Consider the following 21,273-nt stretch of genomic DNA (forward strand, 5'->3'; position numbering starts at 1 on the left):
TTAGAAGCAATGAAGAGGTAATCGCTGAAACTGAGGCCTATTTTGAGGCAAAGGACAAATCGTACTACAAAAATGGTATCGAAAAGTTGGAAGATCGCTATAATCGCTGTATCGCCTCTGATGGCAATTATGTTGAATAATAAAAACGAATTTTGGCAAAAAAATGTGTGTTTCTATTAAACGATACGAACTTTTCAGCCGAACTGTTATGTTATCGCGATAAAAATAAAGTCTTGTATTTTTCTGTGAAACAAAGTCAGTCTCAATGCATCCGCTATTTTTTTCGCTTTGGTTTCCTGATACTTACCTTACCTAGCAGCTATAGGCCTGGCCTGGGGTGTCCTATGCTTTATCAAGCATATGTCTCCACATAACTCGGTCCATGGCTGCTCGTCGCCAACCACTCAAGGCACTTACGCTTCTGAGATCACCCTCTACTTGATCGATCCTCCTTGCTCGCTGCGCTCCTCTTCTTCTTGTACCAGTCGGATTAGATTCAAGAACCATTTTCACTGGGCTGTCGTCCGACATTCTTATGACATGCCCAGCCCATCGTAGACGTCCGATTTCAGCTGTCCGTACGATGGGTGGTTCTCCTAGCAGCTGTTGTAATTCGTGATTCATACGCCGTCATCACGTTCCGTCCTCCATCTGAACTCCGCCATAGATGGTCGATTTGAAAACTCAATCCGCGACCCTCTGTCCTCAGACCTTAACATCCATATTGATGGAGTTACACATAAAAAAAATACATTCACGACATGATTGGGAGTATAGAGTACAATGTAATACCGTTGTTCCGAATCAGTATGCCATGACATTGCTATCAACAGATATTTTCATTGGCTTGTCAACCATTCAAACAACCTGTCGGAAACTAGAAAAAAAAACGAACAATTTTTCTGAATCGTACTGAGACACATATGACATTGCTCTTTCTCTCTCAACTTTTGGTACACAGCCACAAAACTGATCACAATGAATACTGCCTTTTTTCAACGTCAACGAATTTCATTTAAATCTAAGTTAAATCGGACTAACCATCTCTGAGAAAAGTGAGTAAGTAATTTGAAATTGGAATTGTTCCCTATAATCATCCTATAATTTCGGAACCGGAAATAAAAATCGGTTTAGCCAGTGATTGCATAACCTTTCTATGTAAGAAAGGCAAAACCAAACATAACATTTGAATGGAAGCGTATATTGAAAAACTTAGGTGAGCAGAATTGTGCGCAATAATTAGCTTGACATCTCTTTGGTAGTCGATTTTCTCGTAAAACTGCTCACAAAAAAAATTGAAATGAAAACAGTGATTTATTAAAAGTCACCCTACTGCTACTCCAAAAACTTAATGTAACTTATTCAAATGAAGAGCAAAGAAGGTGGTTCTATTCGGTTCCTGAAGTTCCGGAAGTTGCGCCAAACGAATTCGGAATGTAGCTCACATCAATTTTCAGCAATTGTATACCAATCGCTCTCTCATTCAATTCTTCGAAGTTGTTTTTATAGAGGAGGTTAGCGAGTGTGGTAGATAAAAAAACATTTTTTTTATTTTTTCATAAAAACGTTTAAAATATGTTTATAATTTTTTGTTATGTTTTTAATTTTTTGTTTTTAATTTTTTCTTATTTTCGTTTCAAACAGAGGTTCGAGTACCACAAATATTTTGGTATATGGTTTTTCGGTTTCAGATAAACTAAAATAAAGTAAAACAATTAAAACAATTAAACAATTATGAGGGTCACATAAATAGTGTGGACTTTGCTTCTGCTTAGCGGTTTAAATTGAACTGCCTTAAGCACTGATGAGCCGAAGGCGAAACACGAAAAATCGAAACTAAATATGTACTTTACGTACAAACAAAAAAAAACCTGAATGTTCGAACTAAAATAGCCGGAAACATGTCAGCAGTGAAGCATATCCTTGTTGATATGTGTTTTTTTTATCGGTGTATCTCCGAAAATGTTCCGTGTAAAGACTTCAGAAAATTTCCAAAGATGATTTAAAAATGATATGAAATATTACAACAATTTTGTTCTAAATACTTTTCTATTAAAATATATCTAAAATAGGTTAAACACTGTTTTAATCCACCTAGTGGTATAATGAAGCCTTTCTCATATTACTCATATCATCTTAAGTTGATTCGTATGGAAAGTAACAAATATCACCTACAAATTGGAACAGTTTTGAACCTAATTAAAAATGTTTTCCCTCATTTGCTTCGTCGCTTTAGGTGGCGGTATAAAATTTTTAACGTTTAACCAAGTAGTTCCGAAACCGGTGTTAATTTGATAAGCGTCTACTATCGATGACTAACGATTGGAATAGTTACGAAGCCAGTTTAGATTTTTTTTACTTCGTCACATTGAGTGACATTAAATTAATTAGTCGTACCTGAAAGAAATTGTGAAGTTTTGTATGGAACCATAAGATCTGAGTTTGTTTTCACATTGGTCATTGGTCACGCTTTATCTGAGAATAGTGAGTAAGGAATCAGAAATTAAATTTTTTACACAAGTCACCCTGTAATTCTGGAACCGGAAGTCGGATGAATTTGAAATTCTGAATTATTTATGGCATCTTAAGATCTGTTATTTGATTCTAAAGATGAGAAAATCGATTTTCTCAACTGCAGTACCAAAATCACCCACCAGTAGCAGACATTAGTAGCCGCTCCGTGATTCTAGTTTATTCAACGCGATTGGAAACTCCAAGTCACGGTGTTTACGGTGCTGATGGACTCGGTTGTGTTTTCAACCTCAAGCTTCGGTGTTGGTAGCTCGTGGGTAGCCAGTTTGTGCAAAGTGCACATAACTTAGTTCTAGTTTTTACGTTTCGTCTTCGACTCATCAGTGCATCAGCAGATTATGTTGAACTGCTGATGCAAAACCGCCGGATCAACATGTTCGGTGTTGGTTTTCGTTTTCTTTATAGTGTGTATGAACTTGCACAAAGCACGCTGTGTGCATTATTCGTAAAGTTGTGTTGTGTTTGCTCTTTCCGTACCAGCACGTACCGGTTTTTGTATCGTCATTTTAGTCATTTTCAATGTTTCGAACCGGAAGTCGGATCAGGATGAAATTTTGCAGTAGCTTGGTAGATAATATGAGCTTTGATTTAAACCAAGATTTGTGAAAATCGGTTCAAGAATCGCTGAAAAATCGAAGTGAGTTCTACTTTTGGAGTTTTTCTTCACTACTTTCGGTGCTTTCGGAACAGGAAACGGAAGATCAGCATTGCCAAATTAAGTTTATCTACCTACAAACTAATAAATTCTGAGAAATATAAGAATTTATCGCTTAGTTTTATAAAATTTCAACCTGCTTTTGAAAATCGTTTATGGAAAAATGCTCATGAAACTGAGCATTTTCCACCTATCGTGTGGACATTTAGTTCCGGAACTTAAGCGAATTCGGATTAAATGTTCTAGAAATTTGTAAAGAGTTATACGACCTTTCATTTGAATCTTAGTTTGCGAAAATCGGTAAAACCTTTCCTAAGAAAAGAGAGTGTACATTTTTTTCTTCTTCATTTTCGCATATTACCCAGTAACTCCAGAACCGGAAATCGCATCAAAATGGAATAGGACATTCGGCGCATCGCCCGAAAGAAATGATTAAACAATATGCCGAACTGCAAATGTTTGTAAAATAATCAACTCGCATTTTTCCAAGCTTGATTATTTTAGACTGTGTAGTTTGACTTGTTGAATACGAAATTTTCTTAAAAAGAATTCGAGAATACTGTGTAGTAGAAAATAAAATTGTGCAGCTAAACATTTGCTGGGAGATTCCCTCCATTTTTTTCCTCAATTACAGATTGTAGCTTCTACTGCAACAATCAACATACCACCGCAATTCTGGTGAAAAATGTAAAATTTTTCTGTTCAAGCAAAGACAATAATTTTCAGTCAACATATCAGCTGTCGTCCTATTCTGGATGTGCTGGCAACGGTGATGGTAGATCTTGCTTTAACTAATGGAGCCTAGTTCAAGTTCAAGGTAGCCGTAAGGTTGTGATTAAATGGAGTGTGATTGTGTACAGAAGTATTTTTCACAGAACAATGATAATCCTCTGGCTGGATTTAATTATGATCATCATTTCAAGCTAGTCCGGTTGTCAGTCACCCGGAACCTAGAACCCTAGGACTCTGAAGATAAATTCATACATTCACTTCCATTTTTCACTTTTATCTCTTAAACCCCATGTTTCATTCATCATACAATACCGAATTGGCTTTCGTTTTTCGTAGACGTAATTAATCATCTTACACTCGGTAGCAGGATGTTTTCCGACAGTGATGTGTTGTTGAAAGCAATGCCCTGCGATGGGATCGTACGAAAATACCTGACGGAAGGTATCCGGAAGAATGTGATTGAATCAGCCTGTGAGGGAAAAACTTTTCGCCAATCCTCGTCCGGATGGAAATATTTTCTCGTAATGAGCTTTTTTTTGCTGAAATTTTCACGGTCAGGAGCCGGCAATTTTACCCTCGGAAGCGGAGGGGATATTAAATTTTAATTGGTTCGAGTCGAAATCGCCGGACTGTGAATTTGATTACTTGCAATGGCGGGGCTGACCTTTCATTTACTTTTCAATTAATTAAACTTAGTCCCTTACACTCTCTTGGTCTGGCATTAATGCAAACACCCTTGAAGTTGAATTATTTTCGAAAGTTGTCGAAACCATTTTCCGATTCACACAATTCACGATCCTCCAGAAAGCCATTCAACATCACGCCAACGGCATGCCTGCATAAATAATTACATTTCGAAACGGGTGTGCATAATGTCGACTACCGCCGAACAGTTTTCTTTTTCCATGGTTAGCCTTTTTGAATAATCAGTCGCACTTGAGTTATGGGAATTGTGGTAAGCCGTTTTAATTACAATGGAAAAATCATGAAAAATATCTTATTTCGGTTCTTCTGTTCAATACAGGCGAACAGGGGAGCGCTTGGAAAATTAAGAAACCACAATTTCACTTTGTTTGGTAGCAGATTTTACTGAAATGAAATTCAAACCGGACCATTTACAGCAACTGGCAAAAGCAGCCAACGGAGCATTGCGCCAAAAGTAGTAGTAATGTTCTGCAAAAGAAAAAAAAGGGGCCCAAAAATACATAACAAAACCACCATCGCCGCCACTCCTCGGCGGTTGTAATTAGGCAAATTATGCCTTCATTAACACCAACCCGAAGAAACATCAAGATACCTTCACCGAAACCGGGGATGAGCACCGGTTGGGCTGGGCAATAGCGGCGACGGAAGATCCAAGCACCACTGCGGCAAAAGTTGCTCGGCGGCTGGGGAATATTACCAATTACATCACGTTAACTCTGCCAGACAGCAGCAAAGTAGCACCGATAGGGTCGATGAGACAGTCGTGGCACTGGTACCAGTTTTCAGATCCATGTCAAACAGGCATACTAATTGGTTGAAACAACTGAGACATTTTTTGTTTTCATGCATACAGGTAATTTTGATGGGGTTGTGTCATTGTTCAGTTGCACGAGTGACACCTCATTGAAACGTTTCATATTCCGTTTAGGGTGTATATCATTGCTCAACTGTAACATTACTCGTTTGTGGAGCGTATTTTTGCTGGATGTCATTGTTAAACTGCCAGGACGATAAATAAAAAATGACAGTTTAGTTAAAACAATAATCGATGATTTGTACCAAATTTTGCGATCGCTGGTTTTTTCGTGGGGTACAAAAAAAATTTTTTTTTTCGATCTCGGAAATCTCAACATTTTTTTAGTCTCAACATTTTTTTCTTTAATTACAATCTAGACGTCGAAAAAATTTTCTTTTGTTTTGCGTTTTTTTATGCGGATTTACGAAGTAACCTTGTGGCTCGAGAAATTATGACCATTTATTCCCAATAATCTATGAAGTCGGAAGACGATTATATTTCAATGAAATAAAATGCATCGAATAGTGCAAGCTTCGTAATTTTATCATTACGAAAATGAACGATCGCACTGGCCCTGCCCGAAATTTTTGCAATGGCTATCGTAATTGGAAATAACATCTTGAAGTTCGAGTCAATCGATTTATTAATATTTGTGATATCGTGATCACCGCAAACGTTTACAAAAAACTGTTTTAATCCACCTAGTGGTGTAATGATGCGTTTCTCATATCAATCATACTATCATATACTAGCTGACCCGTCGAACTTCATCTCGTTCAAAAAATTATTTGTTCGAATTTATGTTTTCGGAGAGCAGAATTGTCAAACGACTGGCTAACGGTTCTCTCCATTATTTCTCTGATTACTTAACCTACAATCAACGGAATTCGACACACACTCGCTGTAGCCCAAATATAAATATCATCAAAAATTAATATGAAGATGTGAAATACTTCTGTTAAGCATAAAATGAGCAAATGTCATACCATCCCAGTCAATGCACTGAACAGAAATCCCTCTTTAAGGGCTTCGATATAATAGACATTTTCTTTTAAAGATGTGATTCTAGCTTTCGGTAATCGATAAAAAAGCTCACTAACCAGAATTTTGTATTGATAACTTAACAAAATGTTAAAGATTTTCTTTTCTAGAGTTGTTCATTCGGTAGAGTAGGATATATTTACAATTTGTATTTTACTTCGTAAAAAAGATTTGGCTTAAGAAGCATAAAAAGTATTCTGAACAGTCCGTTTTTAAGGAATTACTCATACTTGAATGTTCACCCGACGCAACAAAAAAAAACTTTGAAGCTTTTACAGTTTTAAGGCAGTGGGAAAGTTTTCTCAGGACTTGTTCTGTACTTTCTGATTGTCAAAAAGTGCTACGCATACCTTACAGCTCTAATAAAGTGGATACCTTTCAGGTACTGTGAAACCTTTATTTGCTTGGGGAGAAAACGCTTAAATTTTAATTTGATATTGATCTTATCAATTTGAACATTCTTCACAGAATATGGAATAGAAAATGACAGACACAATCAATTTTAGTAATCATCTTGAACATTGATCTAATTGCCACTTATTATGTGCGCTTAAGGGAGGGGGGTGTAAGTAGCAGAAACTTTATGTCTGCCTAGCGGTTTATGTTGAACTGTTACGTTACATAACATTTAAACATAAATTGTTATGTCGACATTTTCTACTTAATCCTTTTTAACTTATTCTAATAAAATCGAATTCAGATTTTCTTGATTAATCGTTAGTTCTGGTTTCATTTCCACGGACTTCACATAAATTACTAATAGAATATGTGCAACCATAATTAATGAAAATTCTTCTACTTCGGTTGCAAGTAACTCCTGAAATAACAGTTCGAAATCGAATACTGATAATTACCACAATACCCACCAAAGGCAGATATATGAACGAAGATATTGTTTGTGAACCAACTGACCCGCAATCCTCGCTGCGAATACTTCTCCCCATCGAAAAGGGACAGATTCCATCTAAAATCATAGTATATTATTGATCCCATTTAAGGGGGGGTTGGGTCTAAACGATGAAAAAATCATCATTTTTGAGAATTTTTTCCAGAATTATCGTTCAACAAAATAAATTCAAATGTTTTGCATGATAGAAAGCATCATTCGAACAATGTTTTTAATTTTTTCGTGGGAAAATAATGAGAAATAAGTCGGTGAAGAAGCATTTTTGAGGACGCTTCTTAAAAATCATGATTTGCGGTGTCCACTGTATCTCAGCGCAGACTAATCATAAGTGAACAAATGAACGCAGCATAGTTAGAGCAGAAGTTTTTCTAGACCCCAACATTTGTGTTTGATTTTTTTAACATTTTTTGAATTTTTGGTGGTGGTTCAAAGTGAAAACTACGATTTTTCACGAAAAAAAGACCATTTTGTAGCTGGTAAACCTCCCCAAAGTAACAAACAATGAATAGGAAAATGTTGGGGTCTGGTTTTTTATATGCAGAAAGTGTGTGCAAAATTTGAAAAAAATTGGTGCAGTAGTTTTTGAATGACGATGGACACGGACTTTCAAAACCTGCTTTTCCGTGTTTTTGTCTATAAAATCAATGTAAACAATTAATTACTCCAGGGACCCCATAGGATCTAATATTTTCAAAAAATAATTTTTTTTTCTTTTATAATTTATTATAATGGAACATTTTAAGAATGTTTGTCAAGTTTTGAAGTCAATCGAAGTAGAAATCTTGGGCCTGTGCGCCGAGATCTAGCTTCTTCGTAGAATGAGATAGCCATATATAAAGGTTCATAACTTCCACTTCTTTCTTTCTAACACTTTTGAAAAATCATTTATTTTTTTCTTTGCATTTTCTTATAGTAAAACACTTCAAGAATATTCTGTGAAATTTTCAAGTCTATCGGAACAGAACTCAGCTAGTTATGGGCCTTTATCTTTGCTTATCTGATACTGCGAAGAAGTAAGAGCTCGGCACACAGGCCAAGATTTCTGCTTCGATTGACTTAAAAACTTTGCAAAACATTCTTGAAATGTTTCTATTATAACATATTATAAAAGAAAATATATGATTTTTTGAAAATATTAGACACTACGGCCTCCATTGATTTTATAAACAAAAAAAGTCAAACGCGTTTTTCTCGAAAGCAGTTTTTGAAAGTCCGTGTCCATCGTCATTCGAAAACTACTGTCACAATTTTCTTCAAATTATGCATACACTTTCTACATGTAAAAATCCAGACACCAACGTTTTCCTTTTCGTTGTTTTTTTACTTTGGGAAGGTTCTACAGGTACAATATGACGAATTTTTTAGTGAAATATCGTAGTTTTCACTTTGAACAATTACCAAAAATTAATAAAAAATCAAGCAGAAATACCACTAACATGGAGCCATTTGAATTTGGTGGCATTAAAACAGAATCCGAAAGCCAAAACACAAAGATGCATTTTTAAGGACGACGAAACGTTAGTAAACTTGTGTGACTTCATGTGTAGTAATAAGTCGGCCAGAATGTCCTCAGTCTGACAAAGAAAACTTTTGTTTTCAATTTTGATTTCATTCAACGATGTATTCTCCTCGAAGAGCAATACAATTGTTTCAACAGCGTTTTAATATTTCTGCACCACTTTTATCTCACGTTTCCTCATTAGCCTCCAAAATTGCTTCAGTCTCGGTCCAAAAACCGTTCATCGTTCGATGCAAATCTCTTTCCAAGAAACACGGTTTTTTTTTAAATCGGAAAATTGAAAGCAGTCTCTTGGGGCTAATACTGATGAATAAGGTGGATGCGGTAGTAATTCGAATTTCAATTAATGGAATTTCACCATCCTACCGATCGATATCAAGTGTGAATACGTTTCTTTTTGAAATCTTCATGATGTCAGCTATCACCACCAGCTTCACTTTTTAGATTTTTCTTAACGATGGAATGAACTTTAGATACGGTTTCCCGAAACAACAGTCTCATTTGGACGACCAGTTGGAGGTCATCAGTGTTTCCACAACCACGACGTTTGAAATCAGTCAATAATAGTTGATTTACTTGAGGCAGAGTTCGAATAATGCGTTTAGGCCGGGTAGGCTTCAGCCTATTTGTGCACGAATAGTTCATATGAAGCCATTTCTTTACTTGGACAATATTTTTTTCATTAAAAAGCAGTGTTTTACCAACATCCGAAAATCTTTTTTCCATTATTTCTAATTTTACAAAAATAGATTTTTTTTATAGTTTCTTTGGTGTGAGTTGTAGAGTAAAAATATCCGAAAGATCAAAACCGAAAGAATAATTTTAGAATTTAAAGGAAGGATTTCCGTTTTATGTTTTAGGAATTTCAATAATCAATTTACAAAATTAAAACATTCTTGAGAAAACTGAAACTGACCTAGGGTAGTTTCATGAAACAAACTTTTATAACGAAACTGTATTGGTTTAGCACTTAGCAACAAGGATCTGAGCAAACCTGATATAAAAACCGGGTTCGAAACTGACTCGATTCTCAGTTCAAAAATGTTGAAGCTAGGTTTAAAGCGTTTGACAACAGTTAGGGTGGAAACTGGGTAAGGTTTGGCATCAAGCGAAAACGACATTAAATGCCAAATTATCGTTCGTTGCATGTCCAACCGGTTCCGTAACTGGCCTACTTACCCTACCGGAGGCAAAGCGGCGCGCTGCGTTCAAGTGGGTTTTGATGCCAACGGGGAGACGCGGCTGCCAGTTTATTACGAGGGGAGGGGGGGGGGGGGGGGGTGGTCACAAAGGGAAGGAACAAAATAAATACGACTAATGTAAATTTATTATGTAGATTTACTTTACCTTTACCCTGCACGGAGAGATGGCCACCATGGAGATGGAATCGAAACCGTCGCCCGTCACCCAAGACAGAGAGAGATCCAACAGATGTCCTTTTTCCTTCCGGCACCGCCGGGCTGAACATTTAGCCAGGCGGTTTTTCTTCGGGAAAACGCTTGCTTCGTGCTAATGTTTGACAGTCGGGTTCTTTCGTCGAATGGATGCCGGATTTTTGGGTGAATCCGAGGGTGGTAAAATGTGTTGACCCCGGCATGTGTTTCATCTGAGGACCTGAGCATGAAGATTATTTATTTGAAATTATTCCAAAACTGTCAAATTTGTGACCTTCGTCTTCATTTTCATCAACGGCTGAATTAAGGTGAGAGCAGTGCCAGCAGTGGTTTCACCTGGTGCCTGACAGGAAACAGCGGATCGTCAGTGACATGGTTCACTGATTGCATGAATTATCCGCAAGAGCACGTGTTTCAATTCTCCATATTGGCGTGGCCGGGGAATCTGATTTCCATTTGTAGATGTGGTCGGGCTTAACTGCAGTTGGGCTGGTGAAAAATGAAAACAGTGTCTTGACTGATGTTCACGCAATCAGTTGCAGTATAGTTGTGTAGCAACAGATGGTGTTTTATCAGACGAAATTGAATCTGTTGAATTTTACTGCCATGTAAAGCGACGACGACGACGATGATGATGATGATGATAATGACGATGCAAGGGTTTGCTCTATATTTTGCGAATGATCGATTGTCTTCGAGCAGCCTGTTCTGGAAATTTCGTGAAATTGTGTTAAACCTAAATACGTAACCGAATTCAACTAACAGTAAGTTTTCGTTTTCGTTTTTTTTCTCGCAGGCCTGTATCCTGGCTCTTTCACTGGTTCTGGTGGTCGCCTTCGGCTGGTATTACACGGGCGGTCCAGTAGAGGTTTTCACACGTGCCCAGGAAAACGGTCGGATCGAGTTGCTCAAGTAGGTTTTCCATTTAATTAAAACCCTTTTTTCAATTTGTTTCAGATTTCCGCTCAGACGGATCCTCTCCGCTTTCCGGGAGTAATGAATCTATTTTCCTTTGTTTGGGTTTTTTTGTGGGGGCCTTTTTTTCAATAATTGTTTACGAATTGCCTTCTGGTTTCGTCAAGAATGCCGGGACAAGAAAAAAAAATTTTTTTTCGTCCTAACCAAAGACGACTCACGCACAATCCGATCTTTGTTACAGTTCATGTTTTATTCAGGCAGTTGTTTTTCGGCGTCTTCATATTCCGCAGCTCCTGAGGTTGTGGGACTGGAAGACATTCTTTTATATGTCATGTTATTTTTTTTTATCTTTCTTTTTCCTTTCTCAGTACGACCATGCGGAAAAGCGGTTGCCCTTCCAATTTTTTCAGGGCAGACGCCCATAAATATTAATTATTAACATTGTCGTCATCTGTGCGGGTTCACGTTTTGGTGATTGATGCTTTTTTTTATTGGTTAACAAAGGGCAATCGAGGATATATGTTCGCCGATGACCTATGTGAATTTTACCAATATATAAAAAAACATTTATTCAGCCCTTTGGATTGAATGGCACTCTAGGTATAGAACAGATTGTTGCTACTGGCTGAAGGTTGCAATAGGAATCAAAACACTATCCAAACCAAACGAGATTCTAAGGAAAATTGGTAATAAAAATATTAGGATTACATTAATTCAAGACGAAACGTAAAGAAAAGTGAACCCCAAAAATCGATGATTTGGCTACGTAACTGAAATTGAATAATATATAGTGCATGGAATAAAATTTACGATTGCTGTAGCAAACGTAAAAATATGGTACACCCGAAACCTTGATTTGTGAAGTCTTTTCGCATTTCTTATATAGATAAATTAAACACTTTGAAAAAACCTTGTGAATTTACATCTTATAAGATGCACATAAATGGAACATGTACATGGAATTTATTGAAATAAAAAAAGTACTGATAACGTCAGCGGTGACTTGAATCGAGGATCATTGGATCACAAAGTATGTCCGTTAATCGACTGAGCCACAGAAACACACATCTGCTTGACTGGTAATACACATTAAGATCTGAGACCAGTGTGTTTTAGGGTGTTTTAGAGAGCGATTTTTAACGCTTCAAATCTGATTTTCTCAGAAACGGTGACGAATATAAAAAAATACCCAACTGACAATCTCTCAAAAAATTAGTTTAGACTGTTCTGTGAAAGTTTCGTAATGATTCATTGACTTTAGCAGTCGAGAAAGTCTTTTTTCTGAAGGAAGAATTGCGTAGCTGAAAAAAAGCCGTCTTTCAACTTGTTCATTGAATATTTTGCCTTCAAAAGCATGGATCAAAAATTTATCCTGACAATGTCTAGATAATTTAATTTAGATGCGATTAGTGCATAAAAACATATGTGTTGTCGCGATAAAAATGAAGTGAATGTTATTTTTGTGAAGGTAAGTCGATTTCTATGCACGCGCCATTTTTTCTGCTTCAGTTTCCTGGTAACGTAACGAAACATGAGAGAGAAATAAGCTCGGCTCAGCAAGGCTGCCAAACCATTTCATATTTATCAATTATTCATCAAAAAGATGTGTGCTTCTGTGGTTCAGTCGATGAACCGATATACTTCTTGATCTAAAGTTCCTCGATTCAAATCGCGCTGTCGCAGTATATGTATAAAAATATGTATAAAAAAGATGTGCACTAATTTGCCTTGAAGGTGACCGAACCGATTTTCCACAAACTTAAATTTAAATGAAAGGCCATTAGATAACAAACAAAATTCCTGTGTTTTATTTCGATACGACTTCTGGTTCCAGACTTACAGGGTGACTATAGTAAAATTTTTTATTTCTTTAATAACCATATGAAGAGCTGCAGTTTCATTCGTAGATCTTGTTAGAAGATGGTCAAAATAATCTCATTTCAGTTATACTTGTCCTCAGTTTCCGGTTGCGGTAGTAGCGGAAGCAGTGGTCAACCGCTCTAGAATGGAACTCACTTGAATTTCTCAAAGATAGCTGATCCGAATTCCACAAACTTAGCTTCAAATGAAAGTTCTTAGAGTATTTTGAAATTTGGAAATTTATCCGAATCCGACTGCCGGTTCCAGTATTATAAGGCAATGAGGGCTTTAAAACATGTAATTAATCTTCTAAATTAAGCTCAAAGCTAATCTATTTTATTTACGAACATTTTTATTTATTTTCAATTTGATTATAATTTATTGTGGTTCAAGACAATATGTTCCAATTATTTTTTGAAAGTGATATCACGTAAATGGCCACCTTTGATCTTAAGTACAAAATGTGCCCTTTTACAAGCATTTTCCATCGTTTTGCCCAATCGGTCGATATGGCGGCGATTTTAAGTCGTTTGTTGTCTTTGAGTTGAGTTGGTTCTTGGTTTATCGGCGTATACCTTGGATTTCAAATAGCAGCACAAAAAAAGTCTGGTGGAGTCAAATCGGGTGATCTGACTCGTCAAGCTGTACGGCATGTTGCACCGTCCTGTTGAAACCAGTAGCCATTCAAACCATTTTGACGAACTCGGTATCGATCGCCGTTAACAGTTTCAGTTGCTCCAATCATCCGGGTTGGCGGTTCAATGCATAGGACGCTGGTCTTACAAGCCAGTAGTCGTATGTTCGAGCCCCGACCTGGAAGGATTCTTAGTGTCAGTAGGATCCATAGTACTAGCCATGCAATGATTCTGTGCACTAAGAATCGGCTGCGAAGTCTGTTGAAACAGAAAGGCCAAATTCCACAAAAGGAATGTAATGCCAAGACTTTGTTCTGCTCCAATCACCAAATCTGCCCAAACACCACACAAAACTGTAACTTTGTGGTCGTATAGAGGCTGTTCCATGGTGAAATTGCCTTGGAATGACGCTTCCAACATGTTTTTGCACCCATTTTCCTCGAAAATGACTGAACCGATTTTCATGAACTAAGATTCAAATGAATGGTCTTGTAGCCTCACCCAAAGTTCCTGAATTTTGTTCGTACCCAACTTCCGATTCCAGAATTACAGGGTAATTAGTGTGAAAATCTATATTTCAAACAACTTCCTCATTTTTCTCAGAGATGGCGTGATCGATTTCAACAAAGTAACCAATGATCAAGTTCAAATGTATTATTGCTGATATTCTTAATTCGAGAATGTTGTTGAATAGGCGACGTAAGCGTTGAGTTTCGCTATTCTGAAGTAACCGAAACAATCTGAATGAATTTGTATTGAAATTCTTACTAAATTTGTGTCAGAAAGTATGCTTACGAAAAAAAAAGTTTTTAAATGAAACTATTTTAATGACTAAGGGAATGCATTATCACACCACTAGGGAAATTAAGAAGAGTTTTTTTTCCTTTAGAACTGACTTCGTTTATACTTATACCCGGATTCCGTTTACAGTATCGGAAATAGTGGCCAAAAACATAATCCAAAATGAAACTTACTCACCTTCTTCTCAGAGACGGCTGAACCAATTTTCATAATCTTAAACTGAAATGCAAGGTTTTATGGTGCCGTACATTGTAATTTACGGTTGCTGCCGTTTAAGCATGTACAATCTGCTTGCAAGGAGAATTCACATTGCTATAGCACATTTCAAAAAGCTTGGACTGAGGACAGTTTTCCACCCTAATTTGAAAAACATCAGGAATGTTTCAAATGTTACCGGAAAAGTTTGCAATCACTTTTTCAAAAATTTTGATGTAGTTTCTATCATATATTTTTTTATTTACGATTTTGGTACAACTCAGGATTTTTTAGTATTAAATGAATAAATTTGATCAGGTTAAAGTATTTTGGTTTTGTACTTTATTTAATGCGGAAGAACTTGATGTTTGATTTTCTATCGTTCTAATACAACTTGAATGGAGACGTATGGTTGATTGTAATTTAGGAAGTCCTATCGCTACTGCCTTATAATCCAGACATTGCTCTTTCCGATTGCTTTTTGTTTCAGTCGATGCAGCTTGGCCTGGTTGACCAGCACTACTCCAATTCAGATTCAATCGAAAGGTTTTTTGAAAAGGACATCCGGGAATTGACAGAAAGATAGGAAATTGTATTGGCTTGAGATGGACAATACTCTGAATACTGACTTTGTAACCATTTTCATCAGACAAATTTTAGTCGACATAACACTAGATTTCAATATTTTATGAATTTTTGAAGACGTTTGGTAACAATAAATTAGTTCTATAGTATTGCGGTTTTTTAACGCGGATTTCCGAGGTTACGCGTTTTTTTCACGCGTAACTTCCCGACTGTAAACTTGAAAATTTATTAGAAAATAATCTAGAGTTTGGTTAAATTCAATGTTAAATAAGAGCAAACTTACATCTTTTTATTCTTATTTACTCACCTAGTGGTGCAATGATGCTTTTCTTATAATACTTATATTTTCAAAAAAAAAACCACTGGAAGATTGTCTCAAGCAAAATTTCTAGCTTGAATAAAACTAGAAACTTTCTTTAGGTATAAATTAAAATAGCAACGAAACTGAGCATAAGTATGTAAAAATCGGTCAAGCCATCTCAAAAAAAAAATAATAAGATGAAATTTCTTTTGATAAGATGAAAAGATGGTGGGCTTAACCATAATGTAAGATAGTGAAAAGAAATGATTTCCAGTTATATTACAATAAACGCTAGCTCTAAACAAAAAGTAATCATTTTCAGATTCGATGACGTTTTTCTATTATTTTTCATATACAGCTTTTCAATACAGATTTAGAATATAGATTTAGATATGGCAATCCTGCACGCTATACGAAATTGACGAAGCAAGTTGTGTGCTTCGTTCGCAAAGGCGGCGGTATTTTCTTCTTCCGTACCATTGTGTTCCGATGCGTACCAATTTTGTCGTCATTTTATATGACGGTTTGAATGTTTTGACACTCATCGCCTTATAATTTCGGAAGCGTCAGTCGGATCTGGATGAAATTGTTCAGTATTTGTTACGACAATGAGAGCTTCAATTTGAATCGAAATTTGTGAAAACCGGTTTAACTATTGCTGAAAAATCGAAGTGAATCCCATTTTTGGAGCTTTACTTCACTTTTATCGGTGCTTTCGAAACCAGAAACCGGGGACTAGTAGGCCTCCGTTCAAAAGTCGGTCTTCACAGTGATTGCATAGTCTTTCTATATGAGAAAGGCAAAACATGTCAGCTTTATTCGATTTCATGTCATCCAGTTTTCTCTTTGACATTACCCACCCGCCTTTTTAAACTAAAATTTAAACGGGACTTTTTCTATTCTATTGACAACATTGATTACTAGCAAGTTTTCTTTTGCAACACTCTTAGCTTTCCATATTTTATTTTTTCGTTACATTTTCGATTCAGTGTTGCATTAGCAGTTCGAATGATTTTCATTTTAACACTGAGAAATTTACCATTTTTGTGCATACATATAGCCAAAAACAGATAAAAAATGATTCCAAATGAAACACTTTGAGCAGAAAGAAAACTGAGCATTACTAGAACAAACTAATAACAAACAATGTTGCACGGAGTCTTATTCCGTTATATACAATTTACAACTAATAAAGTTAACAAAGTAAGCATTTTCCTGCCAAATTAGTGCCAGCAGTCGACTCTCGACAGGAGCGCTATGGCGACACAGCACCGGACGCACAAATGTTACCGCAACAAATCGAAATTTCGTTAGTTTTACACAGAGAAAATGATTGCATCTAATTTGTAAAACTTGGAAGCCATCGAAAATCCGGTTTCGTTATGGAAACACATCAACTTCATTTACCCACTCAACAGATAATAAAATTATGAACCATATGAGAACCGGGAATTTTCGCTTTACAGTGTATAAACGGCTGAAAATCCTCTTACGAAACCATCGACAGAGACTGTTTGCCATCGGAGCAAAGCACAACTTTTGATGAGTATAGTCACCTTGCTGCCATCGCTTTTCATCGGTGACTTAATTTGCTGAACATACCCAAACTAAGCTCAGTAACTTTCATGTCAAAGAACCGTTTCGGAGAAAGTGGAAAATCGAGATAGCATTTGGCCCGTTTGCTGACGGGTTCATGGCATCGTAAAAACACTTGACATGCCATTTTAGCGAAGAATATTAGTAATTAAAACTTGGCCCTTCTGGTTTTTGTGAGGAGCTGCAGTTCGAGAAAATGCAAATATTTGTGGTTTGCATTTTACGTATTTCCATAGTTTTCTGGAAACCCGCAACGGTCTCGCAACGGAACGGAATCCACGAACGAACAGCTGCCAGGTTCTTCGGGGCCAAATTCATACATAGTACTGTTTCGTGTCAGCTAGGCGTTCAATAAAATAAACATCAGCTTAATTGGTCTGACTATGATAAATGCAAATTGCTCTAATGACGGAATTTAGGAGACATGCTCAATGCTGGCCCAATGCCTAATGTTGGAGGTTTCGTTAAAGTAGGACCACTTCAACTCGGCTCAGTATATTTAGGCATGCGACAGATCCGACCAGACCAGCTGCCTATCACGACAACCTTCAATCGCAACTCAACAACTGAGACACAGCAAAACGACAGCGGATTCCCCGAAACGATGTTCCAATGTCGGAAAACTGCCAATTTCGAGTTGTTTGATAATTTCCATTATGGGATATTTTAACCCAAAAACAATATAAATAACAATTCCGAGTTGCTTCTGTTTGGTAAATCATTGAACGAAAGCCCGTAGGCGTTGTAAGCAGAGCTGATCCGGAAGAAAAAGTTCATCAGAAATTTAGATCAATGTCATCAATAAACCAGAAGTCGTCTTCTAGGATTTTGGAACGACCCCAAATATCGTTTTTTTTTGTTGTGGTACCTATCCTCCTGGTACCTGGTTTTCAAAAAATATCAATAATCTGGAAAACACCGTCTTGGATTTCTAGACGGCCTCAAACACCGTGTTTGCCTTTCTCATATAGAAAGGTTATGTTATCACTGTGAAACCCGACTTTTGAACCGAGGCCCGGAGGGCCGAGTGTCATATACCAAAACACTCACTAGCAACTCTTCACACGATTCAATCAGTGACTTCAAAGAGAGACGGATATCATCGCAGCAACAAAAAACCGGCATGGTTCATTGAACATAGAATAGACACAAGTGCGAGAGCGAATTTCTCTCGATGACCTGTCTGAGAATCAAATGTTAGCTCACTGCTATGGGGATTCTCTCTGAAGCAACAAACGGTAGATTACTCTTGTTTCGGGATCCGATTCTATACGGGCAGTCGATAATTGCGATAGAATCATTTTACTATTGCCGCTTATTTTCAATTATGTGCATACAACCTTTGTATAAGTTGTGCATATGAAAATGTATGTGAATGCTCCACACAAGTGTTTTGAAATATTGCAATCTAGTATGAGAATCATCAAGTCGAATCATCGATTCGATTTTCTGCGATAATTGTCAACTTGCGATTCTCTCTTGGTAAATTCCACACATCACCAGTTATTATCAGACTGTAATTTTTTAAGGGCCGTGAAATACTCAGAGTATGAAGTGGAGCGAAGAAATGTAGAAAAATTCTCTTGCGGTTCATGCATTGAGAGACTCGAGTTCTTGTAGCATCTTCTACCGGATTGAAAATGTTGTATACAATATTGATGAATATCGAGCAGCTTCTGTCGAATTTTCGGCAATCACCAACACTGCTCGTGACTGTTCCAATCGGTAGCAATTATCAGTGGACAAATAAAATAAACCGATTCTGGCTATCCTGATTCCCGGTATCCGATTCCAGAATCATCGGAAATAGTGGTCATATATTCCAAAATGGATCTCACTCAGTTTTCTCAGCGATGGTTTGACCGATTTTCACAAATGAATATTTGTTCAAATGAAAGGTTCCATATTGAATTCCTGAATTTCATCCGGATCCGAAATCCGGTTGCGAAATTGCAGGGTGAAGATTATTAAAATATGTATACCGTTACTAAGAGCGATAAGTAAGACACGTAAACTAATGTCTAAACTTGCCTCAAAACTATTCCAATCGATAGTCATTGTCAGTAGATGGCCAATCAAATTGATGTCTGCTTTTTTGATTCCCGGACTCAAAAATGGATCCCAGTCACTTTTCTCGAACCGACTTCCAGGATTCCGATTTCGGAAGTACCTGCAAGTCTGTAGGTTATACTAGTTGTTGGATAAAACTTTTTGTTTTTCAAGAATCAAACAAAATTATTTTGCGAAAATCCACACATTTATATATGAGACTATGAAAGATATGTGAAAGGCATCATTACACCACTAGGTGGATTAAAACAGGTTTTAATTATGAAATCCGTTCCGAAAAACAGATTATCAAGAAATATCGTTATTATCGTTCCGAAAAACAGATTATCAAGATTTTCGGATTTTTATGATCAAATCTGTTTCGTAATAAATAATTGTAAGGATTTTCAAAAAATAAAAAATAATTGGCGTACACCGCACAGTGGTCCAAAACTGGAAAAAGACGGTCAAAAGTCTGTACTGACTTTCACTGATTTTTAAGAGTTAACGTGTCTTCAAAGAAGTTTTACAAGATTATATTACGCTTCTTTTGAAAGTGGCACCTTGATTTTTGTTAAAGGGGTAGTACCAATTTCGAATAAAAATATTTATTTTTTCACAAAAAAGTTTTGTTTTCTATCTCATTTTGAAGAAAAAAAAAACATTTGAAATATTTTTGCTGAAGATATAAATAATGTAAAAAAATTATTTATTGAGATATATAATGGAAAAATGTTTTCCAAACAAAATATGAAAAAGTATTGTAAGAGTACAAACCTTTACGAAGAGATTTCATTTTTAAACGTGTAAATAAATTGGCTTATTGCAAAGCAACACGTTTTTCAAGACGATATGTTGATCGTGCGACGCTCACTTAGAGATGTGCGAAACAGCTCATACCGGTGAGCAGCTCCGAACCGATCAGCTCACTAAAGGGAATCGATTCAATGTATCAGCTCATCAGCTCATTTAAATTGAACTGAAGGTTTGTTTTGAGCGCCGTTTTTTTGTGCCGTTTTTCTTACTCTGTTTTTATTTCATATGCATGATCGAAATCATTGATGCACAAAAAACAATGCTATGCGAACTAAATTTTCTGCGAATTATTATTATGTCATTAATTATGGTTTCGGCTTTAGCGGTCTGTTAAATAAGAACGGCTGTTATATACTGCCCGGCGTTTCGACCACTGGTTATGGTCTTTTTCAAGGGAAATATCTTATCGTTCCTCGTCTATAAATCGTATGCCCACGAACGGTTGTTTACATAATAACAAAGCTTCTTTCGTCACTTTTGTTGCACTAATAACGTTTGTTTTGAACATTAGCCTGTTTTACCACTATGCACTACTTAACGTCACTTTCAAAGATGGTGGGTAAATTACCCACCCATCATTTACCCACCATCTTTGAAAGTGACGTTAGGTAGTGCATAGTGGTAAAACAGGCTAATGTTCAAAACAAACGTTATTAGTGCAACAAAAGTGACGAAAGAAGCTTTGTTATTATGTAAACAACCGTTCGTGGGCATACGATTTTTAGACGAGGAACGATTAGATATTTCCCTTGAAAAAGACCATAACCAGTGGTCGAAACGTCGGGCAGTATATAACAGCCGTTCTTATTTAACAGACCGCTAAAGCCGAAACCATAATTAATGCAAAATATTTGTACGGTCGTACTAATCATCTTTCATTATTATGTCACATTTGAGAATATCTGCAAAAGTGGCATCCCTGAATGTACCTTAGCCTACTGAGTGAGAGGTAAGATTTTTTATTTACAATGGCTCATTCAATCTGTTAAAGAAGGATAGACGCACATTTTGAAGAACTGACAAGAGCTCATGCCCACATTTCTTCTCATTTATAACTCTCTCTCTTCAAGAGACGAAGATCCGTTCAACTCGTAGCTTGTTTCCACCTTACCAGCAGGGATGCCAGGTCATTTTTTCAAAATTCTGTGATCAAGCCTGTGCACGTTTCCCCGTTTCCATAATAGCTGATCGGAATCATTTTGGTAAGCAAAAAAAAGGACTCACTATTTTCTACCG

General features: G+C 36.7%; 1 protein-coding gene across 1 annotated transcript in view; it reads left to right on the forward strand.

Annotated features, from left to right (window-relative positions):
- The window catches only part of LOC131434363 (sodium-coupled monocarboxylate transporter 1), a 211,806-nt gene that overhangs the window by 48,321 nt on the left and 142,212 nt on the right, over positions 1-21,273 (forward strand). Inside the window, exon 6 of the mRNA XM_058601032.1 lies at positions 11,078-11,193. Within this exon, the coding sequence (XP_058457015.1) occupies positions 11,078-11,193 (116 nt within the window). The remainder of the gene's footprint in view (positions 1-11,077; positions 11,194-21,273) is intronic.

Source organism: Malaya genurostris, chromosome 3 (assembly GCF_030247185.1).
Source record: "Malaya genurostris strain Urasoe2022 chromosome 3, Malgen_1.1, whole genome shotgun sequence".
NCBI classification, from domain to species: Eukaryota; Metazoa; Arthropoda; class Insecta; order Diptera; family Culicidae; genus Malaya; species Malaya genurostris.